This window comes from Pleurodeles waltl, chromosome 2_2 (assembly GCF_031143425.1).
Source record: "Pleurodeles waltl isolate 20211129_DDA chromosome 2_2, aPleWal1.hap1.20221129, whole genome shotgun sequence".
Taxonomy (NCBI): Eukaryota; Metazoa; Chordata; class Amphibia; order Caudata; family Salamandridae; genus Pleurodeles; species Pleurodeles waltl.
Window position 1 is genome coordinate 1,135,285,495 of NC_090439.1, and position 24,689 is coordinate 1,135,310,183.

The 24,689-nt window shown below is 51.4% G+C and overlaps 2 protein-coding genes across 2 annotated transcripts in view; one reads left to right on the plus strand and one right to left on the minus strand.

Annotated features, from left to right (window-relative positions):
- The window catches only part of BOP1 (BOP1 ribosomal biogenesis factor), a 319,190-nt gene that overhangs the window by 127,065 nt on the left and 167,436 nt on the right, over positions 1-24,689 (minus strand). The window lies entirely within an intron of this gene.
- SCX (scleraxis bHLH transcription factor) lies at positions 9,130-23,289 on the plus strand. The gene is made up of 2 exons (XM_069221017.1): positions 9,130-11,012; positions 22,104-23,289. Exons 1-2 carry the CDS (start codon positions 10,515-10,517, stop codon positions 22,140-22,142), a joined length of 537 nt encoding a protein of 178 aa, XP_069077118.1. The 5' UTR covers positions 9,130-10,514; the 3' UTR covers positions 22,143-23,289.

Below are 24,689 nucleotides of genomic sequence, written 5' to 3' on the forward strand. Positions count from 1 at the left end.
CCTTAGAAAGCAGTAACTAAGAACCATAGGCTATAATGCTAGCAAACAAAGATATAGCCTATCCATGTCTTTTTGAAAAAAAGGAACCAAACTTGACCTATGACCAATCAGGCACCAGCACCCTCCAAGAGAGGCTCCTTCCCTCAGATTTTCTAGCACAAGAATGAAGAATATATACTGAAAAGGAAGGTAAACTTCACAGGGGAGGAGAGTGGCTCGCATGTGAATTTATGAAAGATACCAATACTGGATAACCGTAGTTACAGGTAAGTAACTTTTCTTATCCAGCATTGGATCTTTCATAAATTCACATGCTTCAATCTGAATAGCCAGCAGTACTCAAAATAGCTGTTATGCAAATAGTGGATGGTGGGTGTGAGCATTTCAGTTCATATAGACGACCCTAATATGAGAATTGTAAATAAACATTTACTTATATATACATAGTCAGGCAATAATTGTGTAGTGGTTAGAAGCAATCGTATATCAAATTAAACACACACACACACACACACATATATATATATGCCTGAAATAATGGTAAGTTAAATTCTAATGAGGCTCACCTGAATGAAACAGATGCCGTAGAACAACCTCTCACAGAGCAACTGATGTTGAGATTGCTCTTGCAGTGTGTGCTTTAGGCCAGTTGGCTGGTGGTTTCCCAGCCTCTGTATGACAAAACCGAACGGTGGATGCAATCCATCGGGCTATTGTTGCTTTAGTGACTCCTGTACCCTGACAACCTTGGAGGTAAGAGACTAGTAGTTGGTCTGTTTACGTAATTGTTTAGTACGCTGAAGGTAAAATTTCAAACATCATTTGACATCCAATGTGTGGGGAGTGTTTTCGGCCACGGTCGATGAGTATCATGGTTTACGGCTTTGATCCAGAGCTTTGGGGGGGGGGGGCTGTGGAGGCTATGTCTAGGGTGCAATCGATCACCTCTGCAGATGTGCGCTCCCCTTCCTGTATTATTTTTCGTGCCTCAGATTGTTTGTCTTCTGGGATGAGGTAGACTAAAGCATTCATGTCAGACCACATCTGACGGTCATAGCGACCAAAAACAGCTAGGGTGTTGGCAGCACGCACAGTGATGGCTGACATCGATGAGAACCTCTTGCCCACGTTATCCAAACATCTACCTTCTTTGACGGGTGGGGCTGAAATGGAAGCAGATGGGTTTGAATGTCTTTGGCCAGCTTGAGATATGACAGAATCTGGTTTTGGGTGTCCTGTCAAACAGGCTGGAGGATCATCCGCAGGCTTGTATTTTTTGTCCCGTTTAGGTGGCAGTGGCTGGACTGTGGCAGGATTTTTCAAAATCTAAGCCTTCACTCCAGATTAGCCCTCACCGATTTTCTTGCCTGCTCTTTAAAATCATGGAGGGAACGATCTGAATGCGAGACACATGTTGGTAAGTGAAAGTGTGTGGCAGCTCTATCCATTCGACTATGAAAACCTCCGATATCCTCCGGTGCAGAGTCTGATGGATGAGGAGGTGGCAGTGACGGCATAGGGGCTAATCACCCCCTTCATCTCTAGGGTGTTGGAGTGACAATCTCTCCTTCTTCCTTTTCATCTTCTGAGGAGGTAATGTCTTCTCTGGGGGGGGTAGCTATTGTAGGTGCAGGTGTGAACCTAGGTGTTGCGGAGGTTGAGGCATGTTCCTCAGTGTAGCCGGGTAGAAAGGTTGTTGCGGCTGCTCATCAGTTGAAACTGGAAACCTCCTTTTAATAGCCTTGGAGCATGGACTGTAAGTCCTGAATTAAAGAAGCAGGCATTTGCACTGTATCTCACAATTGATGTTGCATTGGCCCATTGTAGTGTCTATGATGTGCATAATAGGGTTGATATTGCTGGTATTCGTACTCATCATCATCATCCTAGTATTTGACGTGCAACTGTGATGGGCTATCTGCCTCCCCGAAAGGCCCATCGTCCTCAGACTCTTCCCAGTCCAGCAAGTGGCTAGGTACTAATGTAGTTACCTTACTATGGGATGTATCTTCCGGATGCAAGGTAGACCTGGAAAGTGTTGTGATCCCGACAGTTACCTGAAGCTCAGGAGTACCAGCAGAGATTGGAACCACATTGCTTTGAGGTATTGTATCTTTAGTGGTAGATGTCAGTGCCATCGTCGATGATGGTATTGTCAATGACGTCGACGACGATGGTCTCGTCGATGAGGCTACTGTTAATGGTCTTGACGGTGTTGTCATCGATTGTGTCTCCGTCGATTGAGCTGCTTCCATCGACGATGTCCTCGCCAACAAAGCCTTCGCCAACACCACCTTTGCCTATGAAGGCTTCTCCGATGTTGTCTTTGTCGACGATTGGGTCGTCGACAGTGCAGGAGATCTCGCTGACTGATTCGTAGATGAAGGGTTTTTTCTTTTTTAAAGCTGTCAAGTCTATTGTCTCACTCACCCACGCCGATGAGATTGGAGCTTTCAAAACCTACGTCAACGTTATCATAGTCGACGACGGTCTTGTTGATGAGACGGTGGCGACATTAACTGTGGTAGTCGTCATCGACGGTAGTGCCGTTGTTACCTTCCATTTAAGTGGTACCTTTTTGGACATTGATGGCTCTGAGGAAGGAGGGTGTTGACGCGACTCCTTGTTGCGACATGGAGAATGGCTGGGAGGAGCCTGACCCTGACAAGGTGTTGGTGCTTCCTGCTCTCTTCAGCCTGCCCCGGGTCAGAAGATCTAGACCTTTTTTGAGGCTTCAGGTTGATGTCACTCTCCTCACCTGATGTACAGTATTTTGCATGTAACTATATTAAAAGTCTTCCTACTCTGTCCCTCAGAGTTTTAGCACAGAAGGTGCAGCATATTTTGCAGTCTTTAGTCTGATGTTTGGGATAAAGAAGCACAGACAATCTTTATGTGGATCATCCACATAGAGCCTTTTCTTGCCACAGGTTTTACAAGGGCAAAAAGGGCCTTTAGTGGAAGTTTCAGACATATTCTAAGACAGAAAGTTGTTCTGAAAGGAAAAACAACTGAGCAGAGCTCAGGGAGACTCCCTTCACACGAAGTGCGGTAGAAAATCTAAGCGAAGGAGCCTCTCTTTGGAATACTCTAGAGGGCACTGGCGCCTGATTGGTCATAGGTCAAGTTTGGTTCTTTTTTCAAAAAGACATGGATAGGCAATATGTTTAAGTTTGCTAGCAGTATAGCCCATGATTCTTCATTACTTACTGCTCTCTAAGGTACCGTGGGGCTCCCACTACGAAGTCTGGGATGATTCAAGCATGTGCATTTATGAAAGATCCAATACTGAATTAAAATTGCCTCCAAGTTAAGCTCGACTGCTTTTGTGCTGAGTTACTAGAAGGTTAAGCAAAGGATAGACATTTGTGTTTTATCGACAAGGATTGTGGGTGTTGCTTGAGAAGTGTTTTCATCCCTTCAATCAAAAACTCAATTTCTTACAAGATCCTACCCACTTTTATGTAGGGACCCACGCATCTTTCCACCATCATATCCTACCCACCTTTACGATGGGACCTATGCATCATTACACCATTACATCACATCCACCATCACATCGTGACCAATGCATCATTAGACTATCACGCCCCATTCATCTTCACAATGGACCCACTGAATCACAAAATCGTCCAACCCAGAACTATGAATCACCCGAATATCACACTGTATCCACCTTCACAGCATACATCACCAGCTATGAAGTTTTATCTCATCTCAACCGACCATCACTTTCTATTCACCTCCACACCATGAATCATGCATTACCAGGCCATCACATCCTAACTGTCTTTGCATGGGGACCTATGCAGACCACTGCTTTCTATCCTTCTTTACACCTCAACTCATGCATCAATAGGTCATCACACTCAGCCACAATGCATCTCAAGACCATCTCATCCTATTCAACTTTACACTGGGACCCTTGCAAAGCACTGTATGCTATCTACCTTTGCACGAGGGAGGAGGGTAAGGGAAGACATTGGACGGTGGGTGGGGGGGTTGGGTGATAGCACAGGGGTTTGGAGATGGACGGGGGTGACAAACGTAAACAAAATGCATGGATCAAACACGATGGAGGAGCGGGTGGGGTGGGAGGAGCTTTCAATGAAACTAGGGTATGGATAGAAGAGGACACATACTACGACATAAAAGAGCAGGCTGGCAAACAACCTACATGAGAGGAGGGTGGAAAGGCAACAGATAGCGTTCAGAAGTTTGTGGATAGTGTAAGGACACTGACCACCAGAAGCAGTACTTGGTCCAGGCTCCACTGCAGGACAACAGAGGCGAGCAGGAGGTGCTTGTAGGAGGCTGGCCCTCTATGTAGTATGCAAAACCAGGCACACTGTGTAGGGGTTCCTGGCAACCACACGTTGGTTTACAGAGGTAAAACCTAGACCACCTAATGCTCTTGTTTTTAATGGTAGCTTTGTCGAGCAGTTAGGCTAATGTTGGAGAAGTGCAAAGCATATGTTGTGCTCACAGTATCAACAAAGCAAGACCCGCAAAAGAATAACGCCATCAATTTACAAAAATACTTGAGATTTTTATCAAATTTTTAAGACCAAGATCAAAATTAGGTAACTACTTTTTAAGTTACGATTTTTTTATGTTTAGAAAATGTCTCCATTCTGTGCGTAATTATGCCCCATAGGAATCAATAGAGAAATACTTCAAAAACATTAACAACAAAAACAAAACAAAAAAAACAAAAAAAATCAGGCAATGTGTTTACCAAGGTCTCCTTTTGCAGGTATGTCGAGGTCCTCGGTGGAACCTATGGACCAGCTGGAGAAGTTTGCACGGCTCCCTGTTTCAGCGGGAGCAGCTACAGAAAGTAATTGTAGCTGGTGAAAGACCACTGCAGGAGACCACTTGGAAAAGCACTGCATAGGTGGACTTTGAGGTGAGTCCGGTGGGTACCCTTGGCGAGTGGAGGTCGCAAGGGGTGGGGCACCCTTAGGGCACAGTTGGATATTCAGTGCAGGGCACAGTGCGGCTAAGTGCAGAGCGAATCAGTGAGCCAGGAGCTGTGCGTAAAGGTGCCCTTAGAAGCAGGAGCAAGGTTGCGTTGGGTGTCGCTTGCAGGTCAGCAGGAGCACTCTGGTGGGAGGTCCTGGTGTTTTCTGAAGTCCCTTGACTGAGGCTTCCTCCTGGTCTTTTTTCATTCCCAGTGGACTGTCCAACATTATGTGACCAGTACCTGGGGCTATTGCACGGTTTGGTCACTAGATATCCCAGTGCCACCAAACTTGGCACACTTGCAGCGTTTATCTTCACGGTGCGTCAGTGAACTTTGGTCTGGCTGGTTCATTCTTTTCCCTGGTCAGCAGCCAATCAGAGAAGCGGACTTCACTGTTCTTCTGGTCTTTGTTGCAGGAAAGTGATGCCTTCACTCTGGAGGGGCATCTTGGGTGATTTTCAGAAGTGTGGAGGTCCTCTGGGGCTTTTTAGAGTCCGTCCGATGTACGAGCAACACCTCAGCAGTGATTGTCATGTCCTGGGTGCAACAGCTAAATGTGTTGCCAACTGTACCAATGCATCACAACAGTTTTGGGAAAGAGATCTGGCCCAGGGAACCTGGTTAGCAGTGGCCCTGGACACTGAGAACTTTGTGACCACGTCAAGTACCAAGCAAAAAGTGGGGGACTAGCAATGACAAAAAAGGCCATTTCTCATAGTGCTGACCAGCAAGGAGCTACGTGGAAGGTAGCCAATGGTAAGTAGGATGACTGTAGGAGCCACATGGAATCCGCCCAATGGTAAGTCAAGGCAAGTAATGGGTGAGTTTTAAGCCACTTTTAAGTTTTTTTTTTTTTTAACAGAATTCGCAAGAGTTGTGCAGGCGAATCTTAAAGTGTGCGGCGTCATTCCCAACTAGGCTTCAGGGTAAGAAAGCTGCATTTCAAGGACAGGCCTAAGCGGTGCAGGAGCATTTTATTTAATTGTACTTTTTTTCTTAAAGAAACTCCTCTTGTCCTGAAACACACTTTGCCGGCGGGGCTACAACATGATGTCATTCTGGGCTGGCAAGAAACCAGGAGAAATATCAAACCAAACCTCAGGCAGTGACAAAAAGATTTGCAATCCCCCCACTCACTTTGTCTCGTACCAACCATCCTTTTAAATTGTTAGTCTGGAGCGTTTCCTAGAGAACATACTGCACCCATCTTTTCAGACTTTCAAAATCCTCCTATCTTATGTTCGTACTAGAAAGTTTAGGGCATGAAAATGCAACTTTCTAAAAGTGCCATTTTCCAAAATTGTAATCTAAAATCAAAATGTATTATTCAAGATGATTTTAAATTACAATTTGAGTTAAACTTGACATTTCTAGCTGCCCCCAATCAAACATGGGCACTTATTAAACGTAATAAAGTAATCTAAAGTTAACCTCTGAAAGAGGTAGGCCTTATAGCACTGAAAACCGAATTTAGGAGTTTTTCACTACCAGGACGTGCAAAACTTAAAAACTCATGTCCTATGTTTTAAATACAAATGGACTCTGTCCTAATGGGTATTTAGGGCCTACCACGGGGTTACATATGTAATAAAAAGAGAGGTTTAGGGCTGGCAAATGGTTTATTTTGCGAAGTCGAACTGACAGTTTAACACTGCAAACAAGCTGAAACGTCAGGCCTGAGGCATGGTTTCAAAAGGCTACTTAAATGGCTGGCACAATAAGTGCTGCAGGCCTAAAAGTTGCATTTAATTTACAGACCATGGGCACACGTAGTACCACATTAAAATACTTGTAGGTCCCTATTAATGTGTCAATCAGTGGAAGCCAATTCTACCATCTTTAAAAGAGTGCACAAACACTGCTTCACTTCACCACTGCTGACAAGTGCTACAAGCCTAATACCAACAAAAACGATCTTCACAAACAGAAGGGGCTAAATCACAGCAGTTTGGGGGTGACCCTAGAGAAAGGATCAAGTCCAACGTGCAGTAACTACTTGCTCCAACAGAAAGGCGCTCTAAGGGCGTGAGCCACTTTTGCCCTCAGTAAAAGTGCACAAAAGAAACAAGAGTTAGGAACTGAACCCGTGCGTGACAGCAGGGCTGAGAACCACTAAGAGACTTCAAAGCAAGGGTGTGAATACACGGAGCGCCAGTGGCAGACTTCAGAAAGGCTCAGGTCAGACATCTGGGAGTGATCACCCAGTGAAAGTACAGGCAGAGGCGGGCACTAGTGACAGTGCAGTCAGAACCGGAGACCGGGCGGGCAGAGAGGGGCACTAGTGACAGTACAGTCAGAACCGGAGACCGGGCTGGCAGAGACGGGCACTGATATACAGTCAGAACCGGAGACAGGGCTGGCAGAGACGGGCACTGATATACAGTCAGAACCGGAGACCGGGCTGGCAGAGACGGGCACTAGTGACAGTACAGTCAGAACCGGAGACCGGGCTGGCAGAGACGGGCACTAGTGACAGTACAGTCAGAACCGGAGACCGGGCTGGCAGAGACGGGCACTAGTGACAGTACAGTCAGAACCGGAGACCGGGCTGGCAGAGACGGACACTGATATACAGTCAGAACCGGAGACCGGGCTGGCAGAGACGGGCACTGATATACAGTCAGAACCGGAGACCGGGCTGGCAGAGACGGGCACTAGTGACAGCACAGTCAGAACCGGAGACCGGGCTGGCAGAGACGGGCACTGATATACAGTCAGAACCGGAGACCGGGCTGGCAGAGACGGGCACTAGTGACAGCACAGTCAGAACCGGAGACCGGGCTGGCAGAGACGGGCACTGATATACAGTCAGAACCGGAGACCGGGCTGGCAGAGACGGACACTGATATACAGTCAGAACCGGAGACCGGGCTGGCAGAGACGGGCACTGATATACAGTCAGAACCGGAGACCGGGCTGGCAGAGACGGGCACTAGTGACAGCACAGTCAGAACCGGAGACCGGGCTGGCAGAGACGGGCACTGATATACAGTCAGAACCGGAGACCGGGCTGGCAGAGACGGGCACTAGTGACAGTACAGTCAGAACCGGAGACCGGGCTGGCAGAGACGGGCACTAGTGACAGTACAGTCAGAACCGGAGACCGGGCTGGCAGAGACGGACACTGATATACAGTCAGAACCGGAGACCGGGCTGTCAGAGACGGGCACTGATATACAGTCAGAACCGGAGACCGGGCTGGCAGAGACGGGCACTAGTGACAGCACAGTCAGAACCGGAGACCGGGCTGGCAGAGACGGGCACTGATATACAGTCAGAACCGGAGACCGGGCTGGCAGAGACGGGCACTAGTGACAGCACAGTCAGAACCGGAGACCGGGCTGGCAGAGACGGGCACTGATATACAGTCAGAACCGGAGACCGGGCTGCAGAGACGGACACTGATATACAGTCAGAACCGGAGACCGGGCTGGCAGAGACGGGCACTAGTGACAGTACAGTCAGAACCGGAGACCGCGCTGGCAGAGACGGGCACTGATATACAGTCAGAACCGGAGACCGGGCTGGCAGAGACGGGCACTGATATACAGTCAGAACCGGAGACCGGGCTGGCAGAGACGGGCACTGATATACAGTCAGAACCGGAGACCGGGCTGGCAGAGACGGGCACTAGTGACAGCACAGTCAGAACCGGAGACCGGGCTGGCAGAGACGGGCACTGATATACAGTCAGAACCGGAGACCGGGCTGGCAGAGACGGGCACTAGTGACAGCACAGTCAGAACCGGAGACCGGGCTGGCAGAGACGGACACTGATATACAGTCAGAACCGGAGACCGGGCTGGCAGAGACGGGCACTGATATACAGTCAGAACCGGAGACCGGGCTGGCAGAGACGGGCACTAGTGACAGTACAGTCAGAACCGGAGACCGGGCTGGCAGAGACGGGCACTAGTGACAGTACAGTCAGAACCGGAGACTGAGCTGTCCGTGGTGAGACTGCAGGCAGAGACGGACCCTCGGTAGCTGTGACACCCCCTCATGAGCCGCGGTCTAAAACTAAGCTCCCCCTCTCACCAACCCCGCTCCACCTCCATCTGCCTCACAGGCAGGCATGGGTCGCATCACACAGTAATCCCAAACCCCAGCCTGAAAGCACTGCCTCCTCCTAGCATTCCAAGCAGCACAGACCCCAGCAGCCCCTCTGCCTCACACCACAACTGTGAACTCCTGCGCCATTTGGGCTCTATCACCCCGAGGGCTGCACACCTCCCTCCCTCCCTCCCTCCTCCCTTCCCTCACACTCATCCCTTCCCAGGTCCCCGGGGGCTGCCGCTGCTCAGACTCAGACGGGAGGGAGGGGCCCGCTGACCGCTCCGGGAGGCTATAAAGCTGCCTGCTGAGGCAGAGCGCAGCATCTCAAGGCGCACGTGTGTGCAGGGAAGCAGAGGGGGGCACTCTGAAGTGGGGTACCTGCCTGAAGAGACTGCACGGAGGACCACTGCACCGCCTGCAAGAAGAGAGCGCTCCAGGGCTCGGGGACATTGCACAGCAGGTCTGTAGTACCTGGACACGGGCACCTGAAGAGTGCAGGGAGAACCACTGCACCGCCTGCAAGCAGAGAGCGCTCCAGGGCCCGGGGAGGACAGAGACTGCACAGCAGGTCTGTAGTGCCTGGACACGGGCACCTGAAGAGTGCAGGGAGAACCACTGCACCGCCTGCAAGCAGAGAGCGCTCCAGGGCTCGGGGACATTGCACAGCAGGTCTGTAGTGCCTGGACACGGGCACCTGAAGAGTGCACGGAGGACCACTGCACCGCCTGCAAGCAGAGAGCGCTCCAGGGCTCGGGGACATTGCACAGCAGGTCTGTAGTGCCTGGACACGGGCACCTGAAGTGAGTGCACGGAGAAGCCTCGCGACACAACCACCTGCAAGCAGAGACCGCGCCAGAGCTCGGGAAAAGAAGAGTGCGCCCAGAGGCGGATAAAAGGCAGTGGCACAGCAGGCCTAGAGACTCCATTCGGGCACTTTTAGAGAGTTAAAGGCCCGGAGTGACAGCACTTCAAACCACCTGCAAGCGGGGCCTATAAAGCGAAAAGGAAAGCAGAGCCCGACACCCCCAGTGGAAGAAGGGGCCGTCCCAGCGCCCAAGGAGAGCCGGGCAGAGGCGAGGGGTCCCGTGACTGTGCAGAGAAAGGGGCTGCCGAAGTGACCCCAAGTATCTAGAGAGCCGCACTAGGAACCACCTGGGACCTGAGGCTCTAGAACCAGGGGGAGAAGAGACCGCTCCAGGACTCCAGGGGCCGGGAGAACCCGAGACAGCTGCGAGAGCCACCTGAGACTCCAGAACCAGGGGGAGAAGAGACCGCTCCAAGACCCCAGGAGCCGGGAGAACCGAGACAGCTGCGAGAGCCACCTGTGAGCTGAGACTCCAGAACCAGGGGGAGAAGAGACCGCTCCAGGACTCCAGGGGCCGGGAGAACCCGAGACAGCTGCAGAAGGCACCCGTGACCCGGGGCTCCCGGTCCAGGGGGGAGAGAGCGCTCCGGGGCCACGGCGTGGGCTCTGCCCCTCCCCCGGCCAGACATGTCCTTCGCCATGCTGCGCTCGGCCCCCAGCCGCTACCTGTACCCCGAGATCAGCATGCTGTCCGAGGACGAGGAGAGCGCCTCCGACAGCTCGGGCTCCGACGCTCAGGGCTTCCCCCTGGACGCCGACGGCGGCCCCCGGCGCCCGGGCCGCAAGGGGGGCCCGCGGCTGAGCCGGGAGCCCCGGCAGCGGCACACGGCCAACGCGCGGGAGCGGGACCGCACCAACAGCGTCAACACGGCCTTCACGGCGCTGCGCACCCTCATCCCCACCGAGCCCGCCGACCGCAAGCTCTCCAAGATCGAGACCCTGCGCCTGGCCTCCAGCTACATCTCGCACCTGGGCAACGTGCTGCTGCTGGGCGAGGCGTGCGGCGACGGGCAGCCGTGCCACAGCGGCGCCTTCCAGCCCCGCCGCCCCCGGGGCAGCCCCGAGGCCGAGGCCCCGCAGCCCCGGCAGATCTGCACCTTCTGCCTCAGCACCCAGCGCAAGCAGGTAGGGCCCCCGCAGGAGGGGCGCGAGAGGAGGGAGCGGGGCCCGGGGAGGGATGTGCTGCATACACGGAGGGAGCGGGGCCCGGGGAGGGATGTGCTGCATACACGGTGGGAGCGGGGCCCGGGGAGGGATGTGGTGCACGGTGGGAGCGGGGCCCGGGGAGGGATGTGGTACACTGTGGGAGCGGGGAGGGATGTGGTACATACACTGTGGGAGCGGGGAGGGATGTGCTACACTGGGAGGCCTCCATCTAGGGGACCCACCTGAGGAAAGGAGCGGCTCCAGTAGGCCAAGAGATGAACCGGAGCGGGGCCCGGCGCCCACGAGCTGGGGTGGGTCAGGTGTGCTGTAGAGCTGTCGAAGGAGACAATGTCTCCTGGGGGAACAAGGGGCGGAAGAGGTGTATGGGCCGCGCTCTCCGAGGCACCGGACTCATTAGGGACCAGTGTACTGTAAGCAGGGATGAGCGATCAGAGAAGCCTCCATTCAGGGATCTCGGGACCAACACCACCGTTTACACGGGAGAAGAGTAGAAGAGATACAAGGAGTCCAACTGCCGAGTGGCCATCATCAGCTTTAAAGCAGTGAAAATGTCCAACTGAGGAATCCAAAAGAAGCGAGTGGGGAATATGTCTGTGTCCTCCAACGAGCAAACCAAAAGGGGTGCGGAATCAGTGCCAGTCCAGAAAGTCTAGTGCCAAGATACCCTACCGATGAGACAGGTCACCATTGGCACACTTCAGAAAAGTGGTTGGGAGTTAGACCTGCACTGGTGCAAACGGGCAGAGAGCAGTGCGTAAAGCGCGGCCTGGCCCAAACCCGTGAAAAGCAGCAGCAAGCCGACACATGGCATTGCAGGCTGCCCTTTCCCATCAAGCCCACTGCTAGAGAGTGGCCGCCCTGCTCCTGCAGACAGGCCCATGGAACTCAGTACCAGCCCGCCAGGGCTCGAAAGAGGCTCCCAGAGGGGCAGGAGGCGGAGGTCGGATACCGTCTACCGTGTTCGAAGAGCTGTCGCATCAGATGTGCATTTTTCAACAGACAGAGTTTGCATCAGCATCACAACTAATGCCCCAAAGGCCCACTGCACAGTGAGGTGTGCAGGCTGGATCCGCCTGAAAACCCGGATTACCGCTACAGTACTAAGACAATCTAGATTCTAGAGTATAAAAACCCATTTACACACGCAAACCTGCCCTTCACCATCAACACAAGGCAGGATGTAAGATGCTCCTTTAAACACCCCAAGGGTGTTTGTAAAAACCAAAGAAAGTTCAGACATGAGTAACAATTAAGAAGCATATTTCGAACTCGTTATTCGGAAGTATTAACTTCACAGATCTGATAAGTCATCTGATCAAGTATACCTTTACACATACTGGCGTCTAGAGACACATTGTTTTTGCTGGCTTCGCACACAAGTGAAGCCAGTATCCCTTGTTACCAGACGGCATCCCTAGCAATGACTGGCCTGACTGGAGGAATGAGCTGGTACAACAAGGAGGTGGGGTCGAGGTTCTCGTCCACCCCCTCAACACTAATATACAATTAAAGAATTCCGGCAATCAGGCTTCGGATGGCTTAGAAGTATGAGGGGTACGGAAAGGCACCTGCAGAAGCGCTGGGTGGCCCATCACAGGCCACAGAAAGCGCAGGGACCTACTACAGCTCAGGGTGTAGTTATGCGTGCCTGAGGTGTCGGGTACACAAAGGCACCCGCAGCAGGGCTGGATGGCCCATCACAGGCCACAGAAAGCGCAGGGACCTGCTACAGCTCAGGGTGTAGTTATGCGTGCCTGAGGTGTCGGGTACAAAAAGGCACCCGCAGCAGGGCTGGATGGCCCATCACAGGCCACAGAAAGCACAGGGACCTGCTACAGCTCGGGGTGTAGTTATGCGTGCCTGAGGTGTCGGGTACACAAAGGCACCCGCAGCAGGGCTGGATGGCCCATCACAGGCCACAGAAAGCACAGGGACCTGCTAGAGCTCGGGGTGTAGTTATGCGTGCCTGAGGTGTCGGGTACACAAAGGCACCCGCAGCAGGGCTGGATGGCCCATCACAGGCCACAGAAAGCACAGGGACCTGCTAGAGCTCGGGGTGTAGTTACGCGTGCCTGAGGTGTCGGGTACACAAAGGCACCCGCAGCAGGGCTGGATGGCCCATCACAGGCCACAGAAAGCACAGGGACCTGCTAGAGCTCGGGATGTAGTTACGCGTGCCTGAGGTGTCGGGTACACAAAGGCACCCGCAGCAGGACTGGATGGCCCATCACAGGCCACAGAAAGCACAGGGACCTGCTAGAGCTCAGGGTGTAGTTACGCGTGCCTGAGGTGTCGGGTACACAAAGGCACCCGCAGCAGGACTGGATGGCCCATCACAGGCCACAGAAAGCACAGGGACCTGCTAGAGCTCAGGGTGTAGTTACGCGTGCCTGAGGTGTCGGGTACACAAAGGCACCCGCAGCAGGGCTGGATGGCCCATCACAGGCCACAGAAAGCACAGGGACCTGCTAGAAGAGCTCAGGGTGTAGTTATGCAGGGCTGCCTACTTTCATGTCCATCCCTTATGCGCCTGCACCCCACTTCATCACTGCCGCCCCAGCTGCATTCCCCGGCCAGCAGCACACTGGGTCAGCATTCGCCCAGGTCAGCACTTCCGTCAATGTAAGATTACCACTCTTATGCTTTGTTAATAGTTGGGGTATTTTGAACTTGGACAAAATAACTGCAGGACTGGAGCTTTCAACGGAGAGGGAGAGAACACACTCTGCACTGCCCGAGGCGCAGGGGACCTCCTTAGAATCACCTACTCTCTCAAAAACAAAGAGCAAAGTGAGGAGAACAAAAGCAAACCTTGCTGCCTTATTCAGAATATGGCTCTACTGCGCTACTTGACAGAGACGTCGATCAACCTGGCGGCCACCTAAGAGTCTGGAGAGGAAGGACTTCCCCTGGTGCCATTTATGTATAAAGGGAGGATCTGAGATGCTGTCAGGGCCTCGTGTGCTCCTCGGTGCTGTTGCTGGAGGGAGGATCTGAGATGCTGTTAGGGCCTCGTGTGCTCCCCGGTGCTGTTGCTGGAGGGAGGATCTGAGATACTGTCAGGGCCTGGTGTTCTCCCCAGTGCTGTTGATGGCGCAGATACGAACACTGGGAGGAGGATCTGAAATACTGTCTGGGTCGGAGACAGTCTAGTACCAGGTCCTAGAGAGAAGAACGCATGATCCGGGATGCAATGGAGGAGTGAGGCGCTCCCAATGGCATCGCTTAGTACAGAGGAAGGATTCTGTCGAGACCCTCCTTGTGCTCCTCTCCTTAGCTGACCCACAATACTGTCGGGCCTGAGTTAAGCACAGCCTGCCCCATCTCTTTCTTCATCTTTAGAGTTAGTGGCTGCGCTAACAAGAGCCGCAGGGGCAGTCTCAGACCCCGACAGCATCTTAGATCCTCCCTCTTTAGTGTTAGTGGCTGCGCTCACAAGAGCCCTAGGAGCCCCCTCATACCCTGAAACAGTTTTAAACCCACTCTCTGTAGGGTTTAACCCTAAGCCCAGGGTGCCACTGACCAGACCCGGACGGTTCCCTGAATCCTCCCTCTCTTCAGGGCTTGTTCTGCGCGTTATATTAGATTCCCCTAAGGACCCTCCTAGAGCCAAAGAGCTGCCCGGATCCTTCCTCTCGCTTTAATTTAAAACAGCTCGGCACACCATGAATCCGTGAAAACATAAACCGTTTACTTAGGGAAGACATTACCGCTTAGCCCCGCCACTGGAGCAGCGAGCAGGAAACCGGGCCTACTGCCCACACAAACACTCACGGGGGGGGGGGGGGGCGGCTGTGGCCCCTGGCGAGGGCCCGTCTTCCCGCTGGAGGGGCCAGGCTGTGGTCAAGAGCCCCCTTCTAGGCCTGGAAGGAAGCGGCGACAAGTGACACCTCAAGAGTGAGCAAACGCCGCAGGCAGCACCTTCAAGGGCTCTGGCGCTCACAGGCAGCCCCTGCAGAAACAAGGCGCTCACAGGCAGCCCCTGCAGAAACAAGACGCTCACAGGCAGCCCCTGCAGAAACAAGGCGCTCACAGGCAGCCCCTGCAGAAACAAGGCGCTCACAGGCAGCCCCTGCAGATACAAGGCGCTCACAGGGAGCCCCTGCAGAAACAAGGCGCTCACAGGGAGCCCCTGCAGAAACAAGGCGCTCACAGGGAGCCCCTGCAGAAACAAGGCGCTCACAGGCAGCCCCTGCAGAAACAAGGCGCTCACAGGCAGCCCCTGCAGAAACAAGGCGCTCACAGGGAGCCCCTGCAGAAACAAGGCGCTCACAGGGAGCCCCTGCAGAAACAAGGCGCTCACAGGGAGCCCCTGCAGAAACAAGGCGCTCACAGGCAGCCCCTGCAGATACAAGGCGCTCACAGGCAGCCCCTGCAGATACAAGGCGCTCACAGGCAGCCCCTGCAGATACAAGGCGCTCACAGGCAGCCCCTTCAAGGGCTCTGGCGCTCACAGGCAGCCCCTTCAAGGGCTCTGGCGCTCACAGGCAGCCCCTGCAGATACAAGGCGCTCACAGGCAGCCTCTTCGGGACTAGTGAGCTGACAGGAGGCTCTTGTGGTCTAAAGCACTCACAGCAGCTCCTTCAGGATCAAGGCGCTCACAGGCAGCTCCTGTGGTCTAGTGCATTCACAGGCAGCTCTTGTAGGTCTGAAGCATTCGCAGGCAGTCTCTTCAGGACCAAGGAGCTCACCGGCAGCTCCTGTACTCGAAGCCACTCTCACAGGCAGCTCCTTCAGGATCAAGGCGCTCACAGGCAGCTCCTGTGGTCTAGTGCATTCACAGGCAGCCTCTTCGGGACTAGTGACCTCACAGGCAGCTCTTGTAGGTCTAAAGCATTCGCAGGCAGTCTCTTCAGGATCAAGGCGCTCACAGGCAGCTCCTGTGGTCTAGAGCATTCGCAGACAGTCTCTTCAGGGCCAAGGAGCTCACAGGCAGCTCCTGTAGTCGAAGCCACTCTCACAGGCAGCTCCTTCGGGACTAGTGCGCTCAGAGAGCTCCTGGAGAACCAGGGCCCTCATGTGTACCTCTGATTGTCGAGGGCACTCACGCAGCCCTGCAGGACTAGGGTGCGCCGAGCACGCATCGAGTTGGGGTGGAGAACCCCTGAACATTCAACGGCCAGCCCCGTGCTCCGAATCCGCTGCAGACCCAGAAACCTCCCATGTGCACCCCATGTGTCGAGTCTCCCGCAGACTCCCAGCTTCTCACCTGCCATCCTTCCTTATCCCTGCATTTCTGCTGGGTCCAGGGGTGGACATTGGGCCTCATGGTTGTATTAATTCCCCGCGCAGCCTGAGCCCTGGAATGTGTTGGAAGCTCTGCTGTGCTTTAGGTCTCACGCCCCAGGGGAGACATTATTAGTCCAATAAAAACAGTCCAGGCCCAAGGAGCCCGGAAGATGGAGCCGATTCCCACAAGGAGCCCAGCCTAACCCAGGAGGGGACCGAAGGCACGGGTGCAGCTGTCAGCTGCTGCTGCAAACCGCAGGAGGGAGGCAGCACCTGGAATCAGAAACCGTGCGAGGCCACAGCAGAGAAATGGGCAGACCTGAGGCCCGGACAGAGAACCGTGGCAGGCCTGGGACCCCCATCAGAAGACTGGGGCAGGCCTGGGACCCCCATCAGAAGACTGGGGCAGGCCTGGGACCCCCATCAGAAGACTGGGGCAGGCCTGGGCCCCCCCCATCAGAAGACTAGACTGGGCCCCCCCCATCAGAAGACTAGACTGGGCCCCCCCCCATCAGAAGACTGGGGCCCCCCCATCAGAAGACTGGGGCCCCCCCATCAGAAGACTGGGGCCCCCCCATCAGAAGACTGGGGCAGGCCTGGGGCCCCCATCAGAAGACTGGGGCCCCCCCATCAGAAGACTGGGGCAGGCCTGGGGCCCCCATCAGAAGACTGGGGCAGGCCTGGGGCCCCCATCAGAAGACTGGGGCAGGCCTGGGGCCCCCATCAGAAGACTGGGGCAGGCCTGGGGCCCCCATCAGAAGACTGGGGCAGGCCTGGGGCCCCCATCAGAAGACTGGGGCAGGCGTGAGGAGTCTATGGATAATCAGGACAAGGAGCTCCAACGGAGAACTGGGACAGGCGTGAGGCTGCAACTCAGGAAAGGGACAGGCGTGAAACTCTGGCTAAGAAACTGTGACGTCTGGATCAAAGTGAGAGTCCAGAGACTGAGGACACACTAAAGATCAGAGCAGATGTATTCCATTAGTACAGCAACATCCATTTACAGTCTGACCTGACATGTTTGTGCTACAGACCATTTTTCTCAAGTATGCTCAGCTAGAGGCGAGCCAAACCTTTTAAGTCTGGCATGACAACACTGTCCAGTTCAATGCTTAATTTGTCCTGGGAGCTTCTGGTGCTCGGCACCGACACTTAATTGTCAACGCCGCCACTTATGACAGATGCCACATGGTGGCACTGCTTGTGTAATTTTGAGATTAGTACAACGGTTGTTTAATAATTCAATATAAATTAAAAACAACTAACACCTGCCACCCACGCCATTCTTATAGCTTTGGGAGGGTCTCAAACAGTGAATTGTTGCACTTGTAGGAGCTTGGCGGTTATTAGTGCTGCGGGTACTGCCAATGGGTAGTGCAAGCTGGCATTTATTTACTTTTTTGCAAATTAAGAAGTGCTAAAAGGACCAATACTGACAGAAGGGCTCAGACTGCATCCACATGTTGATCTTCGTATAAACTTGTATTTGCTTGGGAAGAAGGTGTATGCTTTCACCCAAAAAAGTGTTTATATTGCAGTTTTAGCCTTGTAGGAATCCTTATGCTCAATGCAACAGGACTCACTGTGTTTTAGTAACAAGCCAATGACCAAGGCTTAACTGTGTATCATGTTATGTTACGACAAAGGCAGTAGGTCAGACACTGTGAAAATTATCTGTTAAATTCAATATGCCTTTAGGGTGGATTGTTCTTACACTAGTCCACAGACTAGTAATTCATTACATGGAAGCTCACAGATTACCATAATAGGCAAGTGTTTTGGTGTCGATTACCACCTCCGACAAACCCTGGGGGGGGGGGGGCGGCAGAAGATCTGCACTGTAGTAATCCTTGCTGAAAGTGCACATTGTTTTTCCAACTGTAATTTTGTACATATTTGCAATTTTATGACTGATGCCTTGTGGGAAAGCTTATGCTCTTACAGTAAAAAGTGGAGTGAGTGGTGAAGCATCTGAGGTCAGGCACTGAGGGCTTCCCACAGCGTGGCTAGGAGACAGTGACCAACAGCTGTGGCTAGTGAAGGGTGGTTGGGGCTAGTCAGGGGTATCTAAGAGACAGTGACCAACAGCGGTGGCTAGTGAGGTGAGAGATAGTGAGGCTAAGCACAAAGGGAGACAATGAAGGCTGATGCAAAACCAGCAGGTGTCAAGTGGGAGTGGGTGGGCAGGAGGGACCAGAAGGATAGTCTGAGCTAGGGACAGACAGCTGTGGCTAATTTGACAATCCAGGCCAGTGAGACATAGTGATAGCTGGTGAGAGAACAACGGTCGGTGGGTACCAGAGAGGAATAGCAGGTACTGGTGGCAGCCAGAGAGGTTACCAGTGGTTATTCGAGGCCAGTCAAACCAAGTCACAAACCGGAAATGCAACAGTATTTAATGGGGGTCAGTAGGAGCAAAATGAGGGTCGCAAGCCACCAATAACTAGAAAGAAAGATAATCCATAAAGTCCTTTGCACGCCACCTGCAGTTAAAAAAACATGCTATAGGTACTAAAGCTTTAGAACATCCAAAATACAGCAGGCACATTAAAGCCATACAAGCGCCACATGGATGCCATAGGTGCAAGAGCTGTGTATGCTAAAACAGTGGCATCTGGAGCTCAAGAATGAGGTGCAAGAGCTCTTGTGCTGAAGTAGTGTCAGCTGGAGCTCAGAAACGAGGCAGAAGAGCTCTGTGTGCTGAAACAGTGGCAACTGGAGCTCAAGAATTAAGTACAAAGCTGTGTGCTGATATAGTGGCAACTGCAGGGGAGGAAGGTTGTACAAAAGCCCTGTATGCTGAAATAGTGTCAGCTGAGGCTCAATATTGGAATACAAGAGCTCTGTGTGCTGCAATAGTGGAAACTGCAGGTCAAGATTGTGATACAAGAGTTCTGTGTGCTGCAACAGTGGCAGCTGCAGGTCAAAAATGGGGTACAGGGCCTCTGAGTTGAAATAAAGGCAGCTGCAGTTCATTAATGATGTGCACTGGGCTGTGGGTGCTTAAATAGTGGCCACTTTACACCAAGGATAGGGTGCATGGCTGTGAAGACATGGGGTTGCCAGTCAGGATCAGGTAACATTAGCAGGGCTGTGTGGAGATCAGCAAAGGCGGCTTTTTCTCAAGGAAGACTTTGTGTTCTGTGGGGGCTCCAGTGCTATAAAGGCAGGCGGTGCCTAGATCAGGATGCAGCTACATTGGCAACACTGCGTGCGCCGCAGGCCGTGATTGATGAGCAGGGCTGGGTTTCGTGTCCCATAAACAGTTTTCTTGCCAAAACATTGAGGCCTTGTAAAGGCAAGCTGCTCCCAGGCAATCCCTCTAACTGGGGTCCTGTCACATATCGCGTGGCACTCTGCAAATGGAAGGGTCATCAAAATCTAACACCCCCCCTTCCAAAACGATTACATAGGCTCCTTTCCAACCTTCAACCCCTCCTCTCAATGAATGACCTTCCTAGCCCCTCATTTTATAGTTCCATTCGGTACTAATCACTGGGTTCTCTCCTACGTCTCCCTCGTTCTGCCTGGTCCACCTCTGGCAGATCACTGTGGTTCAAAGATGGCAGCCATGAAGGATCCATCTGTGGAAAGTGGCAAGGGGACGCCAGCAGATACCTCGACATCATCTGTCAAATATGCATGGCCTGCATTTGTGGAGCGCCCCCAGCTTTATACTTTAACATCTGCTGCACACATACTCGCAGGTGTCACTCACTTCGCTAGCCCAGATGTTTTTTCAGGGAGGTCTCTGGTAACAGCTATTGTCATCATGGACAGAGAAGCAACGCTGCACATACAGAGGCAAGAAGTAGGCATTTTGTCACTGGTGGGGCAGAGATTGGTGATGACTAATGTCCTGTCACAGGACTAGGCTTTCGCAACTGATACATTCTACAGGGCCAGGGATTGTAGAAGAACCAAGGCAAATACTAATTCCTTCAAATGGGGTATAGATTAGGCTGGATCATTACATGAACCTGGCTCACTCAGTGCTATGGTACAGGCAGGCAGCCAGCATGAATGGTGCACAATTAAACTGTATTTCAACTGGTAGTAGTAGGCATCACAAGAAAGTATTTCGTAGGAACTATATAATGCACCACTGGTGAAGCGCATAATGGAGATTAAGTCGCACACCCACATATATACATCTATGCTCAGCAGACAGAAGAAATACACTCGGAACATGGGGACTGTTATAATATGGAAAAGTATTTTATACCCATGGTAAGAAACAGTCACACACCACTCCAACCTCCCTCCTATGTGTCAGCAGCGGGTAGGACATCACTTCTAGAAGAGCTACAGCCTGCCTTTCGATGGCACACTATCCTCTCGCCTTGATGCAAGGGACTTTATACTAGGTATCCAGAAAATTATTATTTAATTGTGCCTGTGGAAGTGAATGTGGAGTAATGCTCTGCCACGTGTCGCAATCCAAACGTGGGCTGGCCAAGCCGCCAGACGTCAGCACCTAGGCTCGTGTGCAGATTTTGACCCTACCACCGCCCCTCTAGCCAGACAGTCTTGTGTGGGTGTCACAAAGGAAAGGAACCGGATCCGGACAACTGGGGCGGGGGAAGATGGCAAATGTAGCCAAAGCTGGTGGAACGCTCAAGGGTCCCAGGACTCTGCCGGCAACGGAAGATCTGCAATACACATTATATCTGAACTCGAAGACAAAAACAGTCTTTGAAAAAGAGTCCTACTCATCTTTGGATGTGCGTCCACAGAGAGCAAGCGTGGCTGCCATTTTAAGATATTTTCTCTACTTACCCAGTATCCTCTGCCTGCCGAAGCATCTTAAGCTTTCCCAGAATGGTAACATGATTCACTACTGTCCTCCTCAATACACTCTACACCTTCAATACTCTAGATCCACCACATCTATTCTTTCTGGACTAAAGAAAATTCCACTAACAGCAATTTCCTTCTGTCCCTCTCGAGCCATACAAAAGGCATCTCATATCGACATCCAAAATCCATTCAAGCTCCTGCTTATAACCAGTGCACAACTTCAAACTGCTCCATACAACATTATATGAGGTCAATCCTCTCTGGTGTAGCCATCTCTCCTCTACTTTAACCAATCGCAAAACCCACCCTCTCCATAAAAAACCCAAGTCATTCCAAAGCCAACTCCTATTAGCATCAGTGGCATCAGCTTTCAACCTCCTAAACCCACAGCCTACTATGTTACAGAGACTGACAACAACAAACACTTTTTCCCGACAGAAGTCATGCAAACAGCTTTCACCCTGACATGGTAAACAGTGGGGCAAGGTAGCAGCCACCGAAAAACATTCAATCAAGAGTCCAAAAAGAATAAGGACAGGCAAGCAGCGGAAGGGTAGTTGTATAAAACAAGTGACAAGGCATCACAGTGATGGGGTTAATGGCGGGCTGAACCCCGGTACGGACTGCAAGTAGAAGGGTCCAGTTCAATAACTTCTGATGTTTGCACGAGGGCATCTGAAACATCCATGGTACACAGACAATCCAGTGACAGGCCCGGTCCACTCCTCAGATCTGTAACTAAAACAATCTGTAAGAGATTTTGTGAGACGCGTGCTACTACATTTTTTGCCAATTTGTTGTACTGTAAAGTATAAGTGTTACTTACTATGTGTCAACCTAACTGTTTCTTCGTCGATCAAGGGGCGGATTCGATCCGCCAGGATCGCATATTAGCACTTAACATTCACTGGCCCCTCTCCAACTGCATGCACAGCTATTCTCCTAAGGTGTCTCAGTACACAGATGTTAACGGGCTACGAATTCTGTAATAACCCTTTCTATTTTACTCCTTTCACCAGAGCAAAGACAGAGACAGGAAATCAGCTATTCGGAACTAGAACAAAGATTCGAGGACTTACTTCGTGAAGGAGAAGCGAAATGAGGGGTTTACTAAGACCCTCACACGGCTGGCTCTGTGGCCTACACCCAGCAGTCCAGGGGGAGACGCTTCCAGCTGTTTTCATCTCAAAACAAAAATGAAAAAAATGAGAAAACTGAAGGAAAAGACCACAAAGGAGAAACAAAAAAATATAAAAATCAAACCGCTGGGTTGCCAAGAAGTCTTCCTCCAGGTTGTCGGTTGGGTCCACATCAGAAGTGTAGATGGAAGGAGAAGAGACAGCACTTCTAAAACATGCTTGCCTTGTGCAAGAGGAAAGCTATGGGAGAGGGCATCCGAGGGTGCCAAGGTCGCACAAGGAGCAAGCCATGGGGTCGAGCGCGTTGAAAACGGTGTAGTCAAAAGAACCCATCACCAAGCATGGACTGCCGTCACTACCTGCATTGTACTGTTGTTGCTTGTTCTGGACACTGCCTCCGACGCTCCTCATCTATCCCAAGTGGCAATCCCAGAAATGTACTCTGCCAAGTCCATTGGGGGTTCTTGTGGGAACCAAGGAAAACACCATCTACTTGTAAAAATCATAAGCTGGTGTGCTGGGAATACGGTGGCACCCACTAGCCCCGAAACATCGCCACAGCAATGTGAGTATATGAAATGCCATTGGGTCGATCTCAAGACTGCTTTACTTAACAATTTATGACAACAAATCGGTTCTACCGTCCCGGGAACTCTGTTCAACTATTATTAATAAAAACGTTGATGGTGTCTCATGCTATTGGACAATAATATAAAACCCTTATTTAGATGAGATTTAATAAAATATTTTGCAAACGTGTGAACAATGTGCGTTTTTGGAACAAGCCAGTCTTGAGTGGGAAGGAAAGCCTGTCGCACAGAGTGCCTGACTTGGGCGCACCAAACAAAGGGTAGCGTCAGCCAATCAGCATATTATACTTAAAGGCCACATGCAGTGGAAGAAGAGGTATGTTTTTTATGCTACTTCACACTAGGATTCGTGTTCACTCCAGGTTTGGGGAGCATTCTTAATAAAAGATGGAGAATTGAAGGCAGGCCGCATGACTCACTACCAAAGCTTAGACTAGGGTTAAATCTAACTAATGCTGAGAAATATGAACTAAGGCAGCTGCACAGAGTTTGTGCTAACCCAGTAGTTTATGAAGATGATGCTGGACATTAGGAAATGTGGACAAATCATTTTGTATACAATTCTGTTGCCAAAAACACCAACCTCTGTGTATGCTAATTTTATCACTCAAGCTGTACATTGTTACTGTGTGTGCCGGGCATTCTGAAATCACCTATGTATCCTCCAGCATCCCTGCTAAATGCCAGTGCCATGACTTAGCCATACTTTATGTTGTGTCCTTTTTGCCATTTTAGACACCATTTCTTTCTGAGTTACACTATTGTGAGTCACACACTATACAAGTGCCAAGTAACATAAAATGGTCCCTTATTGTAAAATATCCCTTGCAATTGGGAAACAGTAGAGTCCTCTTCCATATTTTTTTTACCACCATGAGCAGATGTTCATGCATTAAGCCATTCACCCACTCGTGCACCAGTAAATTCTGTTTACATCTCTGAAACTCACCCCCTCATTCACTGGATGTCAGGTCTCTATAATAGATCACTTTCTACTCGGTCTTTAATCTGGCCCGGTGTCTCCGGAGATATTGCCTTCAGAACTTGGATGCATCAGGGCATAGTGAAAAATATTCGGTGCCGGGCGTTATTACCAACCACTGCTCATGCAACTACCATCCACAAGCTGATCACACCAGACGCTTGAAGAGATTGGGTACGACAAGCACGGATTTGACTCGGGGTGCCAGCGCATATCACATCTAGTCACTGTTACATTATTTTAGAGCCACCGTAGAGATATTTATAACTTGCCCAAAACTATACTCACTTTAAATATCTGGCAAGCCCGCACGTGCTATTCTATAACTAACATCTGGGATTTTCATGGAAGCGACCAGGGGCCTTAATCTTCTGGTATTCACATGCTGCCATCGTTCAGTATTCCAAAAAGGTAATTGAAAGATATAAGATAGTCGGCTTATTGGAGCATGGCCTCGCAAAAGCATTAAAAAAAAAAAAAAAAACCTTATGCCTCACTCCCGACCTTTCTTTGAGATAAAAAATATATATATATAGATCTGCTGCCCTTCACTTTGTATATTTTGTCAGTCGACTACTGAAAAGTGCACTTGTGTAATATTAACTGCCTAAAAAACAAGACTTTCAGCAGGGAAAACAATGATGTCATTTTTCGAAGCTGAAAGCTGAAGATGTTTATTTGAAGTCTCCAGGGGAGTGTGTTGATGAAATATTCCATCCCTCTTGGTGTTTTTCTAAAGTGGGCCTCCGGCTCTCTTGCGGGCTGGACTGTGTCCTTCCAGTCCCTGCACTGCAGGGGCAGACAGTGCAGCCTAAACATCTCGTCGGTCCAGGGCAGCGAGCTTGGACTTGGCTTGGCTACAGGTCTGCAGCGATAGGAGGTAGCGCTCCCGAC

Excerpts from the sequence above, each read along its gene's own strand:
- SCX (XM_069221017.1), top strand. The coding sequence starts at position 10,515 with ATGTCCTTCGCCATGCTGCGCTCGGCCCCCAGCCGCTACCTGTACCCC. Across the intron at positions 11,013-22,103 it reads TCAGCACCCAGCGCAAGCAG|AGCAAAGACAGAGACAGGAA; the intron begins GTAGGGCCCCCG and ends TCCTTTCACCAG.